This window comes from Artemia sp. Qi Xiang Cuo, chromosome 6, assembly GCF_049724085.1.
Source record: "Artemia sp. Qi Xiang Cuo chromosome 6, ASM4972408v1, whole genome shotgun sequence".
NCBI lineage: Eukaryota > Metazoa > Arthropoda > Branchiopoda > Anostraca > Artemiidae > Artemia > Artemia sp. Qi Xiang Cuo.
The window spans coordinates 77869477-77886339 of record NC_142799.1 but is presented as its reverse complement, the minus strand read 5'-3'; the positions used below and the strand labels follow the sequence as shown (position 1 = coordinate 77886339).

Here is a 16863-nt window from a genome sequence, read left to right as displayed (position 1 = left end):
ATGTATTCCTCTTCTCCGACGTCAAATCCACTTGACAAATGGTAATTTAATTTAGGTAATTTAATGGTAATTTAATGCCAAGGAACGAATCGGATGGATTTTCAGATGTGTCGACCATTTCTGAGCTCCACTTACCTTCCGCGCCATGGTGTCCGCATTCACTTGAATTTTTGAGATGAATACCTACAGCCAAGACTTTCTCCTCTATTGCAAAAACAATGACATGTAAACAAGAATCGTACAAATTGCTCATCTATAGGAACGAGGGCTACTCCCCCTATTTGGTATACCTTTTATTCATTTCCAGTACATTTTAGCGTAGGGAAAGTGTCTTCTTGCAAGTGGCTACTGAACGACTGTTAATAATAAGGTAAGGCAATGACTTAGTTTCGTATTTATTAGTAAAGTACTTATGTGGTAATCGCTCAATCGATGGCGAAGAGCTAAAATTAAAGTGTTGCTCCTACAGCACTTTTTGTTAGGAAAGCCGATCCAAGGCTGCTGCAAAACTTCCTGTTCCACTAGTTTTGTAAAATAGTTGACAGTATGATTTATATTTATAATATTATGAGACTTTAGCGTAAAATGGTGGTTAAATTAGAAGTGTCCTCCCCGCTCATATACAGGATGTGAGCGGGGATGACTTGTGTTCGTTCAAGGTTTAGCGTTGCTTATGTTGAGCCACCCCACTGAAGCCCCGCTCTCTATGCTCAATCATAGCTTTGTATACCCATGCCTCGAGAATGGCAATCTCCCTTAAAAAATCGTACCCTTAAAAAAATTGCGGGGGGGGGCAGAGGGTTTGAAATTCCAATATTAACTTTTCAGCTCTTTAAACTTTCAAGGAGAAATTTTAGGACACATTATGTTCCTAGTGTATATCCCCTCCCTCCCAAATATATGCAGATAAACGTATGAATGTAATCTTTTATTTAACATTCTAAACATTTCCACATTATAGAGGGGATGTTGTATCCTCAGTATCGATATTGGATGTCTAGCTCAATTTTATTCCTCTAAGTGAAAGAAGGTTAATTCCTCTCTGTACATTTATCTGAAGAACCTCTCAACGAGATTTAGGGAATCTTAGCCCAAGAATATACTTTTGAGAATCAGTGTCCCTCAGTCGTAGGAAGATCCCCTGACCTCCCCTCTCACCCGCAGGTATATCCAATGACTTCCCATACTCCAGTAACTTTTGCACAGCCATTAGGAACAATACACACGTTAATTAAGCCTACAGCTCCGTCATAGAATCTTGGAAATAATTATCTTTAATAATAATAATAATAAGTGGCTCCAAGTGAGACTTGGTGAAAGGTGGAACTTGGTGAAACTCTCGCGTTCAAGGTCTAACTTTGGAGGGGGCTCATTCAAGTTGGAATTGAGAGTTCTAGTAACCTTTTAAGGGCCGAAAGTGATAGGAGGGCAATGAGTCTCCCTCCTGTGCCCTTATTCAGTTACTTTTATCTGTTTAAGTCTTGCACATTTATATTATTTCTTTTTTCATATTTAGATCCTTATAAAAGCCGGTCATAGGAAAAGTTTTGGGGAAAACGACGTATGAGATTGAGGTTAAAAAAAAACTGGTAAAGCTGTTTTTTTTTTTTTTTTTTTTTTTTTTTTTTTTTTTTTTTTATCAAAACATTTTCTCAAAAATGAATTTTTAAAGAAAATCAAAGAGCGACATTAAAACTTAAAATGGGTCGAAATAAGCTTACATAATGAGTCAACCTTGAACCTACCCGAAAAGTATGTTTTTTGGAAGCCCCAAAAGAAAACGACGGTGTATGTTATAAAATGACCATTTAAGTTAGATCCAAATTTTTCGCAAAAGAGAACGTCCATATAACTACTAAATATATCCATAAACGTGAAAAGAACGTCCATATGACTACTACTATTACTAGAAAGTCATTGTAGCAAACAGCCGCCTGGCGCCAGCACATATCCACAGCAGTGAAAACCGTCTGAGTTTCTTAGAGTGTGTTCCAAGTTCGAAAAAAATTGAATCGTCCTTTTGAAAATTGAATCGTCCAAAGATCGTCCTTTTCAGCCAACCATCGATGGCCAAACGAAAAACAGATCCTCCCAGAATTGTGTAAGAGGAAGTCGTAAAGATTTATTTCAGGGAAGTTGGAACTTCTTGGGAGGTTGCAAAGGAGGCTCGTTAGGAGACCTTAAACAGATTGGGATCAAGGAGGAGCATGCGTTGCTGTGTTGGCCTCAGGTGGCTTGGTGCTGCAGCGAGTTGTAAGCAGTAGTAGTAGTACCAATAGCAGCATATTTATGTATATATATATACATATATATATATATATATATATATATATATATATATATATATATATATATATATATATATATATATATATATATATATATATATATATATATATAGAACTGTCATCCTCCTAACAGGATATATCATCATATAGGACCAACAGGAATATAATTCTCCTTCTTATAACAGATCTATATGACGGTTATATCATCCGCCTAATAATATTTTTATACAACAGACAGATCGTTTTCCTAATAAAATGTCTTAATTGTCATATTCTTTTCCTAATAACATATCTGTGTAACAGACAAGACTCTCCTCCTAGTGACTTAGACATATTGAACATATTAGACATATGTAACAGAAATATTCTCCTCCTCATAGCATGTCTTTATTGCAGACAAATCCCCCTTCTAATTATAGATCTTCGTAACAGACAGATCCTACTCGTAATAACCGATCTATATAATAGACAGATCCTCTTCCTAATAACATGTTTATATAATACACCTATTCTTTTCCTAATAACAACAGACAAATCCCCATCCTAATAGCAGACATAACAGACAGATCCTCCTCCTAATAACCGACCTATATAACAGATCATCTGGTATTAATAGAAAATATAGTGTTTTTCATTGTATATTATCAAATTTCGGTACAAAACTGGACAGGATTAAGTTTAATGATGTTGATTATATCCATAACCTTTATGATATTGGTCTCTTCGTGCGACTTGTACAGTTTGTCCGTCAACTTGGTAAGCATATGCTGATTCAACTCCGTTGGGCCCTCGGGTACTTGACTCATATCTGAAACATATAATAACTAAAAGTACTTATTTAGAAATTATTACTTAGAAATTAAGAACAGAAGTGAAAAGTATATATTTAGATGCTATAACTGAAACCCTTACAGACGAAATCGATTTACTCTACCATTTTGAATTCGTTAATTCTGCCATTATGGTAAGTTGGGTAGCTTTCTTGGCTTGTCTATGCAAAGACAGACTGACAGAATCATCCGCTTAAGAAAGAAGAAAATTAAGATCTAGTCATTATTTCAACCGGTGATAAGAATAAGAAGCAATCTGTAATCCCTAGAACCTGAAACTAACTATTATTATAGAAATTGGAATAAGAAGGGATTTATAATCCCTAGAAGCTAAAACTAAGGGATTCATATAGGATTGGAATTAGAAGGAATTTGTAATCCATAGAACCTAAAATTAAGGATTAATATAGAATTTGAATAAGAAGGAATTTCTAATCCCTAGAACCTAAAACTAAGGATTAATACAGTATTGGAAACTTTAATTAATATAGTTTATAAATATAATAATTAATATATATATATATATATATATATATTTTTTTAATATTTAATGTTGCTCTTCACTTTCATTCGAAAAAAAAAAGATTCTTTGGTGATATGCTAACGTTTCTACGCTGAAGTCTAACCCATGAAGTCTAACCCTAATAAGAGCTCATTTAGGTATTTTAGAGCTGAACCGAAGACCGAAGACTGAAACCGAAGACATTTAGGTGTCTTCGGTTTACCCAATAAAATAGGATTAGCAAAATGCGAAGGAAGTTGTCGCCCCATCGATCCCTCGCATTCTACGCTTAGATTTAACTCGGGGTTCAATGCTATTCCGACGTTTCGATATTCAAAACTAACGTGTCCTCTTAAAAACTACATTTCCTGCATTAAAAAAATAACTGCCACCTCTGATCACCCAGGTTGTACTTTCTTAAACGTAACCTAACTTTTTTTGCATGCTGAACAAACGTCTGTGTAGCGACTCTCGCTAACCTTACACAGTCACGCCGCTGACTCCCGTTCCAATGTGACCAACATTGTACGTTTAGTCTAAACATAATCCTGTAAATAAAGAGAGACTAGGGCTTAATCTTTTCTCCCTCTTTACTGATCGGGACTGCCTCTCACCAAAAGTTAGAAGATTCGGCCTACACTAGTACTTTTCGAAGTTTAATTCAACATTTTTTACTACTTAAAAAGGCATTGTGACTTGTAATTAACGTCCGAATGGCCCTAATAACGTTCGAATGGCTCTACCTTCTGGTTCGGTACTATCAATAGGCTACATGGGGAAAAGGACAAATAAAGCCTCAGCCCTGATCATCCCTCTCCGGAAAATGGGATGTTTCGTACGGTTGTATATACGGACTTGTAACCCCAGTCTGGGGCTCTCAAATAAGTTGATTTCTCCATAGAAGTTTTTCCTCAAATAAGTGGATAGGATACTTCGCCTATCAAACAGTTCGTGGGTAGCGAGCTGTAAATAAGGAACGACTCAACTCAATAGTAACTGAAACTCTAAAAATCTGAATTTTGATAAAAGTAGATGCATCAAAAGAATTGGATTTTATGCTGATTCCAAATATATAAAATCCATTAAATTTAATTAAAACCATCAAAAGCTACGAGCCTGAGAAAATTCGCCTGATTTTCGGAAAAGAGGAAAAATACGCCTAAAAACGTCAAGCGATCTTAATGAAAATCACACCATCATATTCAGCATATCAGAAAATACTGTAGTAGAGATTTTCAGCTCCTACCTACCAAAATGTGGAATTTAGTACTTTTTGCCAGAAGCAAGATCGCGAATGCGTGTTGCTTTTTTCCCAATTGTGACGGTATCGAACCAATAGTCCTAGAAAATCCGGTGATGGTTCATTAGAACCGATGTCAAATCGTTCTAGTGCCCTTTTTAACTAACCAAAGGAGCTAAGCGCAACTAGCCCCCTCCCAGGCTCCTTTTTCCTCAAAGACATCTTATCAAAATTTTGAGATAGCCGTTTGTTTGTGCATAGTTGAAAGGTCCAATAACTATGCCTTTGGGGATGATATAAACTCCCATTGTCCCTGGGGATAAGGGCTGTAAGCTATGCAATTTGCCCATTTTTCACATGACATTTGTTATTAGGAAATATACTGTTTTTTTTTTGGGGGGGGGGCATTTTCTATGGGACAATTTTCCGTGGGGAAAAGGTTTCCCGGTGAAACTTCAAGGACAAATTTTAACCGCGGAGGGAGGGAGGGGATTTCCGGACATGATTTGAAAACGGTCAAAATCAAATAATTTTTTTTCAATGGAAAGTAAGGATCAACATTCCAACTTAAAACGAACAAAAATCGTTCCGTATATGAGAAGGACGGCCCTTTCCTCGACCCTCGCTCTTTACGCTTGACTTTGGTTGACTTTTTATCATAGTTTAGGAACGACTCTTGAAGCACAAAGGCCGTTGATTTTGAATCAGAAGAATTGTTGAATAAATTTAAGACTAGGGTAAAGAGTGAGAGTTGATGTAGCGCTAGCCTCATATACGCAATAATTTCAGTTTGTTTAAAGTTTCCAAGTTGCTCCTTACTTTTAGCCGAAAAGCTTGTTGTTTTTGTATTTAATCTATTTAAAATTAGAACTTATACAGTGGACACGTACACTAGAAGGAACACGATAGGATAGGCAGCAAGGTGTCCAGCCTTTTGTTTTTTACGGGAGTGGTTTGCAGGGAACGAACCCATTGAGCAACGGATACTTGTGTTTCTAAGTAATTTAAGGGATATGTAAAATTGATTAAAAGTTTATCGAATATACTCTAATAATTAACTATGCTAAGTTAATTTTGTCTGCTTTTAATTATAAAAAAGAATAGTTTACCGATTTGCTACTAAAATAAATCAGAAATGTAATAAACTAAAAATCGTAAGGTGTATCACTTCATGGGATAAATTATGATTGACGTCGGTTATGGTTTCGCATGACGGTGTTGCAATTACTTTTTCGTTTTTTAACTGGTTATATTAACCTTCTCTCTGAAGTTCTACTTGTGCCCAATTTCAACCGTTTAATGATTAGTCTAGAGACATAATTAAGGAAAAATAAAGTAATGAAGCGAAACCAAATTAATTGTCCAAACTCCAGAAAAAGCAAAATTTTTATCATAAATAATCTTATAAAAATGTTGCAAATGTGAACGTAGCTTTTAAAAACCCGGGACAACTTGATGCGATTAGAATGAAAAAATTAGGCATCACGGACATGGGATCATGGCATCAAGGACAATTGTCGCATCAGGGACATGACGACATTCCGGACACGAGTGCGACCAATTCGGACTGCGGCTAAAATTGGTTTACGGCGACGTTATTTAGTCTAAAAAGTGGGTGCTAGGTTATTTGTCAAGTGCTGTTAAATAATGTTTTAATTTGCTAAAAGTGCTAGAGGGGGAAATTCCGCCATTTTAATGGATGTTAGAGGTTATAGTATGAAGATGGATTTATGGTTAGGTAGAATAGATAAAAAAAAATCAGGTTTTTTTTCAAATGAAAGCAAAGAGCGAGATTGAACATAAACGAATAGAAATTGCTCCGTATGTGAGGAAGTCTTTCCCCTCCTGGACCTTGATCTTTACGCTGAAGTTTTATAGTGATAGGACAAAAAGTACAACTTTAACGTAAAGAGGTTGAGGAGGGAGCGGGGAAGGTAAGGTAAAGAATACGGCATTGAACTTTACAGTCCTACCGGCGGTGCTGATCTCCGTTTCTTGGCCCTTCAGCCAGGAAGTGCAATGGGGGGTTGGGGCCCAACCATCCTTACTGTTTACCTTTCCCAGATTTCTTCAGGTAGCCATTTAGAGCTGGGTCGACTCTGGCAGAGCTTACAGAGTCACACCACTGACCCTCGTCCCGAACCAAATAATTGGGTACACTAGGATTCGAACCCTCGCCCTCTCGGACAAAGAATCCTAAATCCAGCGCACCAATCCACTCGGCTGAGGGAGCGGCCTCCCTCATATGCGGGAAATTTGTGTTGGTTTTAAGTTTTAACGTCGCCCTTTACTATAATTTGAAAGAATACTCGTTTTTGTTTTTAGTTTAATTTCTGTTCGTTTTAGGTACCATCCCCAGGGTTGCCCTAAATAATAAAAAAAAATGATGTAGAAATTTTTCGTGTCGTTTATACAATTTGCCAAATTGAATAGCTGACTGACCATTTGATAGACTAGGGTATTCCAAATGTTATAGATTCATATGTTTTAATATTTCATCTAGCAAATGCATAATAAAATGTGTTTCCTAATCAGGTTCCAGAAAAATTTCGAAAAATCGTCTGAGATTTTCTCTCCTATAGCAAAAATCTTGATACTCAAGAAGTTTTTGTGAAGGACGGCAAGCATAGGACACTATTGCTTCACATAATACTTTAGAAAAAATCTTAAAGAAGAGAGAAATATGGATAATAACAGCCAGTGAAAAATCGAAGAGAAGTATGCAAATATTTTGGTTGAGACCTCCGCTTGACCGTCTTCAGTCCAGAATAATAAAAAAAAAAAAAAAAAAAAAAAAAAAAAAAAAAACAGATAAAAGTCCGAAGGATAATATCATCGTTGCTAGGAAATTACCTTCATATTTTAGTTTCAGTGTTATATTATCATTCAGTGTTATTGCATTACCCTTTGGACTTGTATCTGTATTTTTTTATTATTCTGCACTGAAGATGGTCAAGTGCAGGTCTCGAGACAGATATTTGCATAGTTCTCTTCGATTCTTCACTGGCTGTTATTATCCTCGTCTCTCTCTTCTTTACGATTTTTTCGTTCTGTCAGGATTAGCCAATGTGGTCTCAGGAATTATTTATATAATACTTTCGTAAGGTAATTTTTATATAAGGTACTATTTTATATAAGGTACACTTTTTATAAAAGGGCGTTAGATGAGCCTCCGTTCCCTCCCAATTTGTATCTTAGGTTACAGCTCTACCCTGTTCAATTAAAGTTACAAGTTTGGGAGGATTTTTTGGTATCATGTATGAATTGAAAAGCGTACCTTCTTGCTATAACATAGTCGTTCCCGTATTTTTGATCTCCATATCCTGCTTGTCCGTGACCGTACCGAGGATGTTGAGCTGCGGCACCTAAAGGTGGGAGCTCTGGCACTCCGCCGCCATAATTATTGGCTGGATAAGCAGCAATGGCAGCAGCAACACATAATGAGGCGACAACTAAAACCTACAATTTTAAAACCATGACTTCGCGGTTTTTTTTACCTTGAAATACATTCTAGAGTGAGATCGCTTATGATTACAAGTGCTACTACTAACAACTCACTGCAACACCAAGCTGCCCAGGGCTAAAACAGCTGCGTATGCTCCTCTTCCATCCCAATCTATTAAAAGCCTCCCTTTTTACACCCTCTCAAGAAGTTTTAATTGAAATCCTTTCTGACGACCTCTTCCCCCTCCATTCGGGGACGACCTCCTTTTCCTTTGGCCTTAGATAGATCGGGGTCAGGGAATTTCCTTCACCATTAAAAATGTGCAAAAATCTGTATGTATTGAATAGCGAAAAGAAGCGAGCCTTTTTTAAGAAATGATTTCGACTTGAATATTATATAGAAGTAATTGCTGTCTTTTCCGGAAAGGGCTTAACTATATCTTTCATAAGGACTAGAAAAAAAAAGTCAGATTGAATGTGAAATAGCAGATTTATTTGTAGATTTGTACAAATAAATTCCCTAATTCCATGATGTAACTAAGAGGAAGCTAAGATCCGAGGAGAGGCTTTGTTAAAAATGTTAACAGTATATTTGTAATAACTTTATAGCTTCTGATACTCTTTTTTTTAAACAAATCGAGGTGATCTTTCCGTTGTTGAAAGCAATTTCTAACCATGTAAAGGTAGTTAAATCACATGTACAAGGACCGCGAGGGGACTTACACGTTGGATCATCCAGATTTGAATATTCACATCTGAGTCCCAATATAGTCAAAAGGACAGAAGAGAACAGAAAAATAAGAAGCAGAAGAAAACAGCAAATATATACGCTGATATAAAACAGCTGATAAACAATAGTTTTCCCTACTTTTTGCAGGTTTCAAAACTGAACAATTTACATCCTCACAAGGTCTTCTCTTATTCTAGGTCCCTAACTTCTTCATAAGTTTCTAAATACAATGCTTTTAAATAAAATTTAAAAGGCTATTTATTAATACAAGTTCAAGAACATCAGAAACAGTTGGACATCGGTTACAGTTGAGCTGCTACCTTACGATGGACATACATCCATCAACTTGTTTCTCTTCGACAATAAAATTTAAGATTTATTGAAACATCAGTTTGATTGAAAAAAGGGTTTTGGGCATTTTTTGCTCCACATCTCCTCCTTTTGAGATACAAACCTCTTCCCTCCTAAAACATCCTGGATGTTTAAGGTATATAGGAATGCCTTAAACATCCCTAGTTACCAGACAGATAAAAAGGAAGTGAGAAACACCTATCATCTCGACCTCCACAGCTTAGTTTGAAGTTTAGCCTACTGCCAAAGACAAGTTAGCCTACTACTGGTAAAATCTAAAGACAAGCTGGCGGAAAGTGCCCCTTTTCGGCTTGTGAAGATGATTTTTAGTCACATGAGAAAGTACGTTGGGGAGGGGGCGTACGAGACTAAAATTATTCCCAGTCAACTTGATATGGAATTCTCCTAAATAATCAGTGTAGTTTTAATAGTCGTATCCGCTTTTTGATCAAGAAAGCTCAAAAATTGCAAATTTGCTTCTTTGAAGTATATATATATGTGTAACTGTTATTTAGAATCCCTTTTTTTCCTCAGCAAATTTGAAAAAGATAAAACGAATGAAAGCTACAGAAAATTGAGCTCAAGTTCCCTCCCCGCTGACAGAATTTTCTTGTGTGCTCATGAGCATTTTTTTTTTTTTTTCCGTATTCATAGAATCGTTTTCTAGACGTCTATTAGAAAAAGATAAGATTCGACATTTCTGGACAGAGTTACCACGTTAGAACTGTTTCAATTTCATCGGAGTGTAGTGTTCCTTATCGAGTTAAGGAAGTTCATCGTCGTCTTCCTTATTGATTTATCGAAATGGGAAGTCAGCACGCAAGAGATATGGGGTTCTTCTTTTGGCTTGTCTGAATTTATACTTTCAGCTATTCTATGGAGTCGTAATGTCCATATGTCCAGCGTAATGTCCAGTCGTAATGTCCAGCAGTCTGTCTATTAAAGGAAGGAGTACTGCTACTAACAACTTACTGCAGCACCAAGCTACCAGAAGTCAACATAGCTGCGGGTCTCTTTCACCCCAACCCGTTCATAGCTTCTCTCTTTATCCGCTCCAAAGAAGTCTAATTTCCTTTGAATTCTTCTCCATGACCTTTTCTGCCGCATTTCAGTTCCAAATCCTTGATTTAAGAACACTCCTGTTCCAGAAATATCGAAACCAAGAACATTCACTATACTATATTGAAACAGAGGTGTTGCTAGGGTTTTCAGCGAGGACAATGTCGTTTCTTGCACCTTCCCCCTCCGCCACCATCAATACCACAATATAAGTAAGATCATGGTATTGATATAAAAAAAATCTGTTTGGCACCCCCTCAGAGGCTGCGGCCGGGGACAGCCATTCCCCTTGCCCTCCCCTAGTTACAAGGCCATACCCAGGAGTTTTTTTCGGAGGGGGTTTTACTCAAAAAAAAATTCGGGGGGGGGGGGGGGGAACGCATACAAAATTTGTTTATATCCATTTTTGTTACGTTTTTACGAGTCAGACAAACATTTTTTTGGAGGGGGGTCAAACCCCCTAGCCCCCCCCCCCTCTGGGTACGGCCTTGCCTAGTTACGTCACTGTATTCGACGATCAGCAGTTTTTTTTTTCTTTCTTTTTCTTTGTTTTTTTTTAAGGATTAAGGCTCTAAATGGGAAATTAAGCCCTAAAAATACTCCAGTTCCAGAATGATGCAAAAAATAAACACACTAGATTCAAATATTAGCTGAGTGTTTTTTACGTTAAAAGTAAAATAAAGCAAAGCAATCAAATAATCCTCCAACCTTCATTATGGAACCAGTGAGTTTAAACCAAACTTATCACCATTAAAAGTTGGATTAGAATTGGTTATATGATACTCAGATTCGTTTGGTTTATATAGTTAATCGTAACGGCCTTCGGGAGATTAAAGCTCTACAATGTTCAACGCCTGGAACAATTAGTAAAGTTCTGCTCACACGTGTAAAAAACCATTGACTTTTTGTTCTATGAACTGGAACCACGTGTAAATCTAATGTCCGGGTTATAAGGTTGTAACTTCGTCAGGCATACGCAAGAATTACTTTGGCATGGGGACAATAATAAATTAAAAGTTTTATTTGATAATGTGCATGAAAAGTGCCCAGAAATTTCTGCATTCAAGTCCATTTATTAGTATCAGTATATTTATTTGTAAAGTGGTCGAACTTCCGAGTTAAAGAAAGAACGGGATTCTCATGAATGTAAGCCCTGGGTTCCCACATACTGCGTTTTGCAGGAAAAAGCAACGATTTTGCGAATTGCGGACGATTTTTTACCAGTATTTTGGCGGTAAAACGCGAATCCACAATCAATAAAAATTTTCCAAGGCATGTCAGAAAATGTGCCAAGAAATCAAGTGATCGACTAATTGTTGGAAAATGAACTATATTGAAGAACGGATTATTTCTGTAAGATTCTGTTGCACTTTGTAGGATTTTGCTCTTTATTTTGTGGCAATAATGTAACTTCAACGGCAGCAAATTGATTGAAACTCATCTTCTGTAAGACAAATGAAAGATTCGGAAATGAAATGAAAGACTCTGGTGTCCTCACTGAAGTAACTCTATAATATCATATTTTCCCTACGTGGATCAGTTTGCGCCAATTGTACATTTTTTTTTTTTTTTTGTTTTTTTTTTTGGGTGGTGGTTTTATTGGTTTTTAGTTTTATCTTGGTTTTTTTTTATCCTGTTCTTCTTGTGTTCCTTTCGTGCTGAAGACGCCTTGTTTGGATACAGGCGAAATATCCGCGTCGTTTTGCATTTGTGTTTTCTTTTCTCTCCACTGGCCACAGTCTCGTTTGTTTGTTTTTTTTTTAGATTTTTCTCTTTGTTGGTTTCTGTAAGACAAGCTAAGGGAAGTTACAATTTTTTTCTGATCGTCTTTGGGATTTCAAAGTATTTTTGTTCGTTTTCCCCGTAAGTCAAATAAGTAGCTTGCACTGCGTTTTTCGTTAAGACGCAGCATTTGGAAATTAAGGGTAGATTATTGTTTCTAACAACCTTGTCACCCTTGGGAAATACTTAAAATATATGACATATATCAAGTAGCTCCTGTGCAATGCAGGAGCTACTTGCAGGTGCTGCAAGTATGTCCAAAAAAGCTACAGGAGCTACTTGGAGCTGCGCAATACAGGAGCAGGAGCTACTGCAGCCCCCCCCCCCTCTTATTTACGTCCCTGAACGGTTTGTACCTTAGACAAAAACAAATTAGAAAGATAATTGTATACAACTATCTGGAGGAGCCCGAAAATCTCTCCTGGGGGCTAAAACCCAGAAATCCTTTCCAGAAGAGGTAAGGCCAGGGTCACCAATTTCCTATCCTTACTTATTATATCTTTTCTATTGATCAAAGACAAAGTGCACAAAAGCTGCAATATATTTTCTAACAAAAATATTTTTTCAAAAGTTCTTACCCCCTCCTCTTCAGGTATTTTCCTCGAAAACGTATGAAGTTTGATCGCTCCAGGCTTGTGAGAGGGTTTGCCTGTAAGAGCTCACAGTATCAAAATTCCGTTTTATTTGGATTTTGTATTTGGTTTGCTATATAGTTAAAAAGATTTGGAACGGATACAGAAAATATCGATTATTTTATTAAATTGTGGCCTACGTCTTGAAAACAATTTGCATAAAAATGTGTGGCCCGTAGTAATGTTGTAAAATTACCGTAAAATAAAAACTTATTAAATAAAATTGGTAAAATAAGGTAAAATTAGTAAAATAAGGTACTTCCTAGGCAATACAGGGTAAAATTGGTGTTTTAGAGTTGCCCTGTGGTGTTTTAGAGTTAGACCAGTTGAGCATTTCTTTTTAAGCATCACTTACAGCTTTTAATGAATTGTTTTAATGATTCCGATTTTCCCGGGCTTAAATAAGGTAATGCCCCTTCATCTAGAGTTCATTAATTTAATTACTGTCTAGTTTATCCCTTTGGTAATCTTGTGCCTAGGGTAATACCTCAGCAATTGGACAATGCCTGATTTCGGACATCCAATTCGTAAAAAAAATGAATAAAAAAATTAAAATAAATACATCAAGTTTACCATTATTTGGGAGTAAAACCATATTAATCATTGTTTTTCTACATTTGATCCTAAGAAATGATACCCTAATAGCCTTGCATATTTAAATAGCCATATTCAGCCACATTCCTCATATCATATACATGTTATTTTTCATATATTTATAAAAGTACAACTAAAAAAGAGGTTTGTAACACTTTGATGTCTTTGATTGACTAAGCACTGGATCATAAGAGCGGAACATTCAATCACTTTCACAGTCATCAAGACTACCTTCAACAGGATTTGCTTGCGCATCTAGCTCCTCTCCAAAACCCCTCCCCCACCCCTCCTAAACGAAAGTCCTGGATACGGCCCTGAGGATTATTTATCAATTTCTACCTCCACCCTCCATCGTCTCTCTTAGTACTAATTCTTTATTAATTTGAAGATTAATTCAAATCGACTGCTAAAGCGCAAGAGCCGTTGAACTAGAATAAGAATTTCTTTTAGTCACTGCAGTCAGTAACAAGTGATTCGGTAGTAATTGGTTGAAAAGGAGGCTTAATCTTAGAAAAGGGGACTGGAACTTTCGATTTCCAATTGACCAAGCCCCCTCCAAAGCTTATTCGACCACCCCTTCCACATGAGGTGCCTCTGGGAAAAAATCAATGAACAAACATTAATACATTGAAACCTTATGGGTTTACCTTTACTATACTATATGGGTTTACTTTACTATATTTTTACTATATATATATATATATATATATATATATATATATATATATATATATATATATATATATATATATATATATATATATATATATATATATATATATATATATATATATATATATATATATATATATATATATATATATTATACTATTTTTTTACTATACTATATGGGTTACTATATGGGTTTACCTTACCTTTACCATTACTATAGGTAATGCTATACAATTGCCCCTGACTTAAACAGGACCACCCCTTCCACATGAGGTGCCTCTAAGAAAAAAAAATGAATGAACAAACATTAATACATTGAAACCTTATGGGTCTTTGAATGAATGAATGGTTTTTATTTCCCATCATAAATAACACAAGGTTACACAACGGAGTATTGAAAAAAAAAGAGAAAAAAAGAGAAAAAGAAAACGCAATAAGAAAAACAACAAGACTTCAATAACAATCTATATACAGCATACTAAACTCTTATTCAAACTAGCCTACGATAGCTCGGCACATATCATGATCAGGATTGAGCGAACGCCGAAATCGAACGATTCGCTCAGTAGCTGCAGTAGTCGGGTCCACAACACTGTAATTTTTCGAAACTCTTGAGTTTCTCTCCCATGGCGGAACACTTAAAAGATACTTTGCATACTTATAGTAAACCCGACGGACTGAGCGCTTATCTGTTTCGGTGAAAAGAGACCAAAACGGCGAGAGTGACAGAACATGCGGGATAACGAACACGAATAGAGCCTTCCGAGTATACGGCGGTTATACATACGTTTGCAGGGTAGAAGTAGTCCGTATGCTTTGCATGCCTTTTCTGAAAAATGCTCAACCAGTGCTTCACGAGTAGACCGCAGATCTGAAGTGATCGGCAGTCCAAGGTAAGTGAGAGATGGCTTTGAGCTCACCGCAGTATCGCCTTGAAGCACGCTAATCGGGGTCGAATCTTTCGCGTTGCGACGAAAAACAACTACTTCACTTTTGGCAGCATTAAAAGCTAGCCCAATCTTAGCATATTCATCACTCAATATATTGTAGTTATCCTCAACCCTTGAAACAGTCCTACTTGCGTTAAGTATATCATCAGCGTAATTGATGAGCGACACGTCTATTCCTAGATATATGCAGCACGTTTTGGCAGATTCTTGAGGGACGATAATACTGTTGTTGTATAGAGGAGGGGAAGTAATGGAGCCTTGCCGGATACCTTTACGGACAGGTATAACTACGGTGGATACCACCATACCGCGATGAATGGGGACTTTAATCTTCACTCTCAGCCTCCTATACATGCTCCTCCATACAACGACAACCGAACGGTCAACTCCGCGTTTACAAGCAGAACTAAGTATATGTGCGTGGATACCAGAGTCGAATGCTCTACGCACATCGTGGCTTGCTAGAACAAGTGTATCATTATTATCGTGAGCACTGAGCAAAAGATTAGCTATCAACGAATGAACATGCTCGCGACTAGTACCACTCTTAAACCCGAATTGCGAATAGGGAGTATAACAAGCTTCATTTAGATCACCAAAAACAAGCATTTCCATGAGTTTGAAAAATATCGGCGCAACAGTTATCGGGCGGTATGATGAACAGTTCCTGGGATCATTCCCTTTTTGGGAACTGGTGTAACGACGCCAACACAGAAAACATCGGGGACAAGATCGCAGTTAAAGATCATCTGTTACATAAGAGCAAGGTGATTTAACACATTGTCACCCCCAATAGCCAGTTGCATTCCACAAATATTATCATCACCTCGAGAATACTTCTTTTTGAGTTTAGAAAGCATATGACGGATGCTAGAGACAGTAACAAAGGACCCAAAACTTCGTTCATTTGGCGCTAGGAGGGAGTCGAGCTCTTTTTCGAACTCTTTCTCGAGAGCCTTGTTCGGCGGTGAGAATTCGGCGGTGTATTATTTATTCCAATCACTTTCACTTTACCTTTACTATAGATAATGCTATACGATTGCCCCTGACCTAAACAGCAGAGCCCCCTCCAAAGCTTATTCGACCTCCAAAGCTCATTGACTGCTTGTCCCTATTTTTCTAAGAACGACTTCTGAAACACAAGGGTCGTTTAATTAGAATAGGAACCTTTTTTTAAAGTGCTTAAAACTTCAGCGTTAAGAGTAATGAGGAGGGGGCAACCTCTTGTTATACGGAATAATTTCTGTTCGTTTTGAGTTTTAATGTTGCTCCTTACTTTCAGTTTAAAAACTTGTTGTTGTTTTTTATGCAATTGCAAGAAAAATATAAGGGTGCGACCTTTATTATGTGGAAAGTGTTAGTTAGGTAACGCAGACAGCCTTCGCTTGCTACTGAGTCAGAACCATCAGTATGCGAGCTGAAGCAGGGTTTAATAGTCTATCTCGGAGAGGGCTAAAGTTTTGCCATCTACTACTACTGGCCATTTTTGTTAGGATTTTGGTTGAGTTTGTCATTTTATTTGGTCTTTTTGGGACTCTTTGGGACTGGCTGAGCAATGGTATCATATATATACCTCCTAAATTTTCAACAGCTCTCTCATTGCTAAAGAAACTGGGCTTAGTAGTAATATTTAGAAGCTGGCCCATAGAAGAAAATTTACTTTTGGAACAAAATTGAGGTTTCTTCTCTTTTTTTTCGCTGATCAGTAATCCTTGACGGGCGGTATGACATCATTCTGTTGCTCATGGCATACAGCAAACCATATTAAAAACTTTGACGGGTGGACATC

At 37.0% G+C, this 16863-nt stretch overlaps 2 protein-coding genes across 3 annotated transcripts in view; one reads left to right on the top strand and one right to left on the bottom strand.

The window, feature by feature from the left end:
• isoQC (iso Glutaminyl cyclase) overlaps positions 1–16863 on the top strand; it is an 85937-nt gene that overhangs the window by 35200 nt on the left and 33874 nt on the right. The gene's annotated exons all lie outside the window — the stretch shown is intronic.
• Positions 2911–11205, bottom strand: LOC148951620 (uncharacterized). Its single transcript, XM_089091222.1, has 3 exons — positions 11153–11205; positions 8138–8319; positions 2911–3096 (listed from the first exon to the last, which is right to left on the bottom strand). The coding sequence occupies exons 1-3, from the start codon at positions 11156–11158 to the stop codon at positions 2967–2969; spliced, it is 318 nt and encodes a 105-aa protein (XP_088947348.1). The 5' UTR covers positions 11159–11205; the 3' UTR covers positions 2911–2966.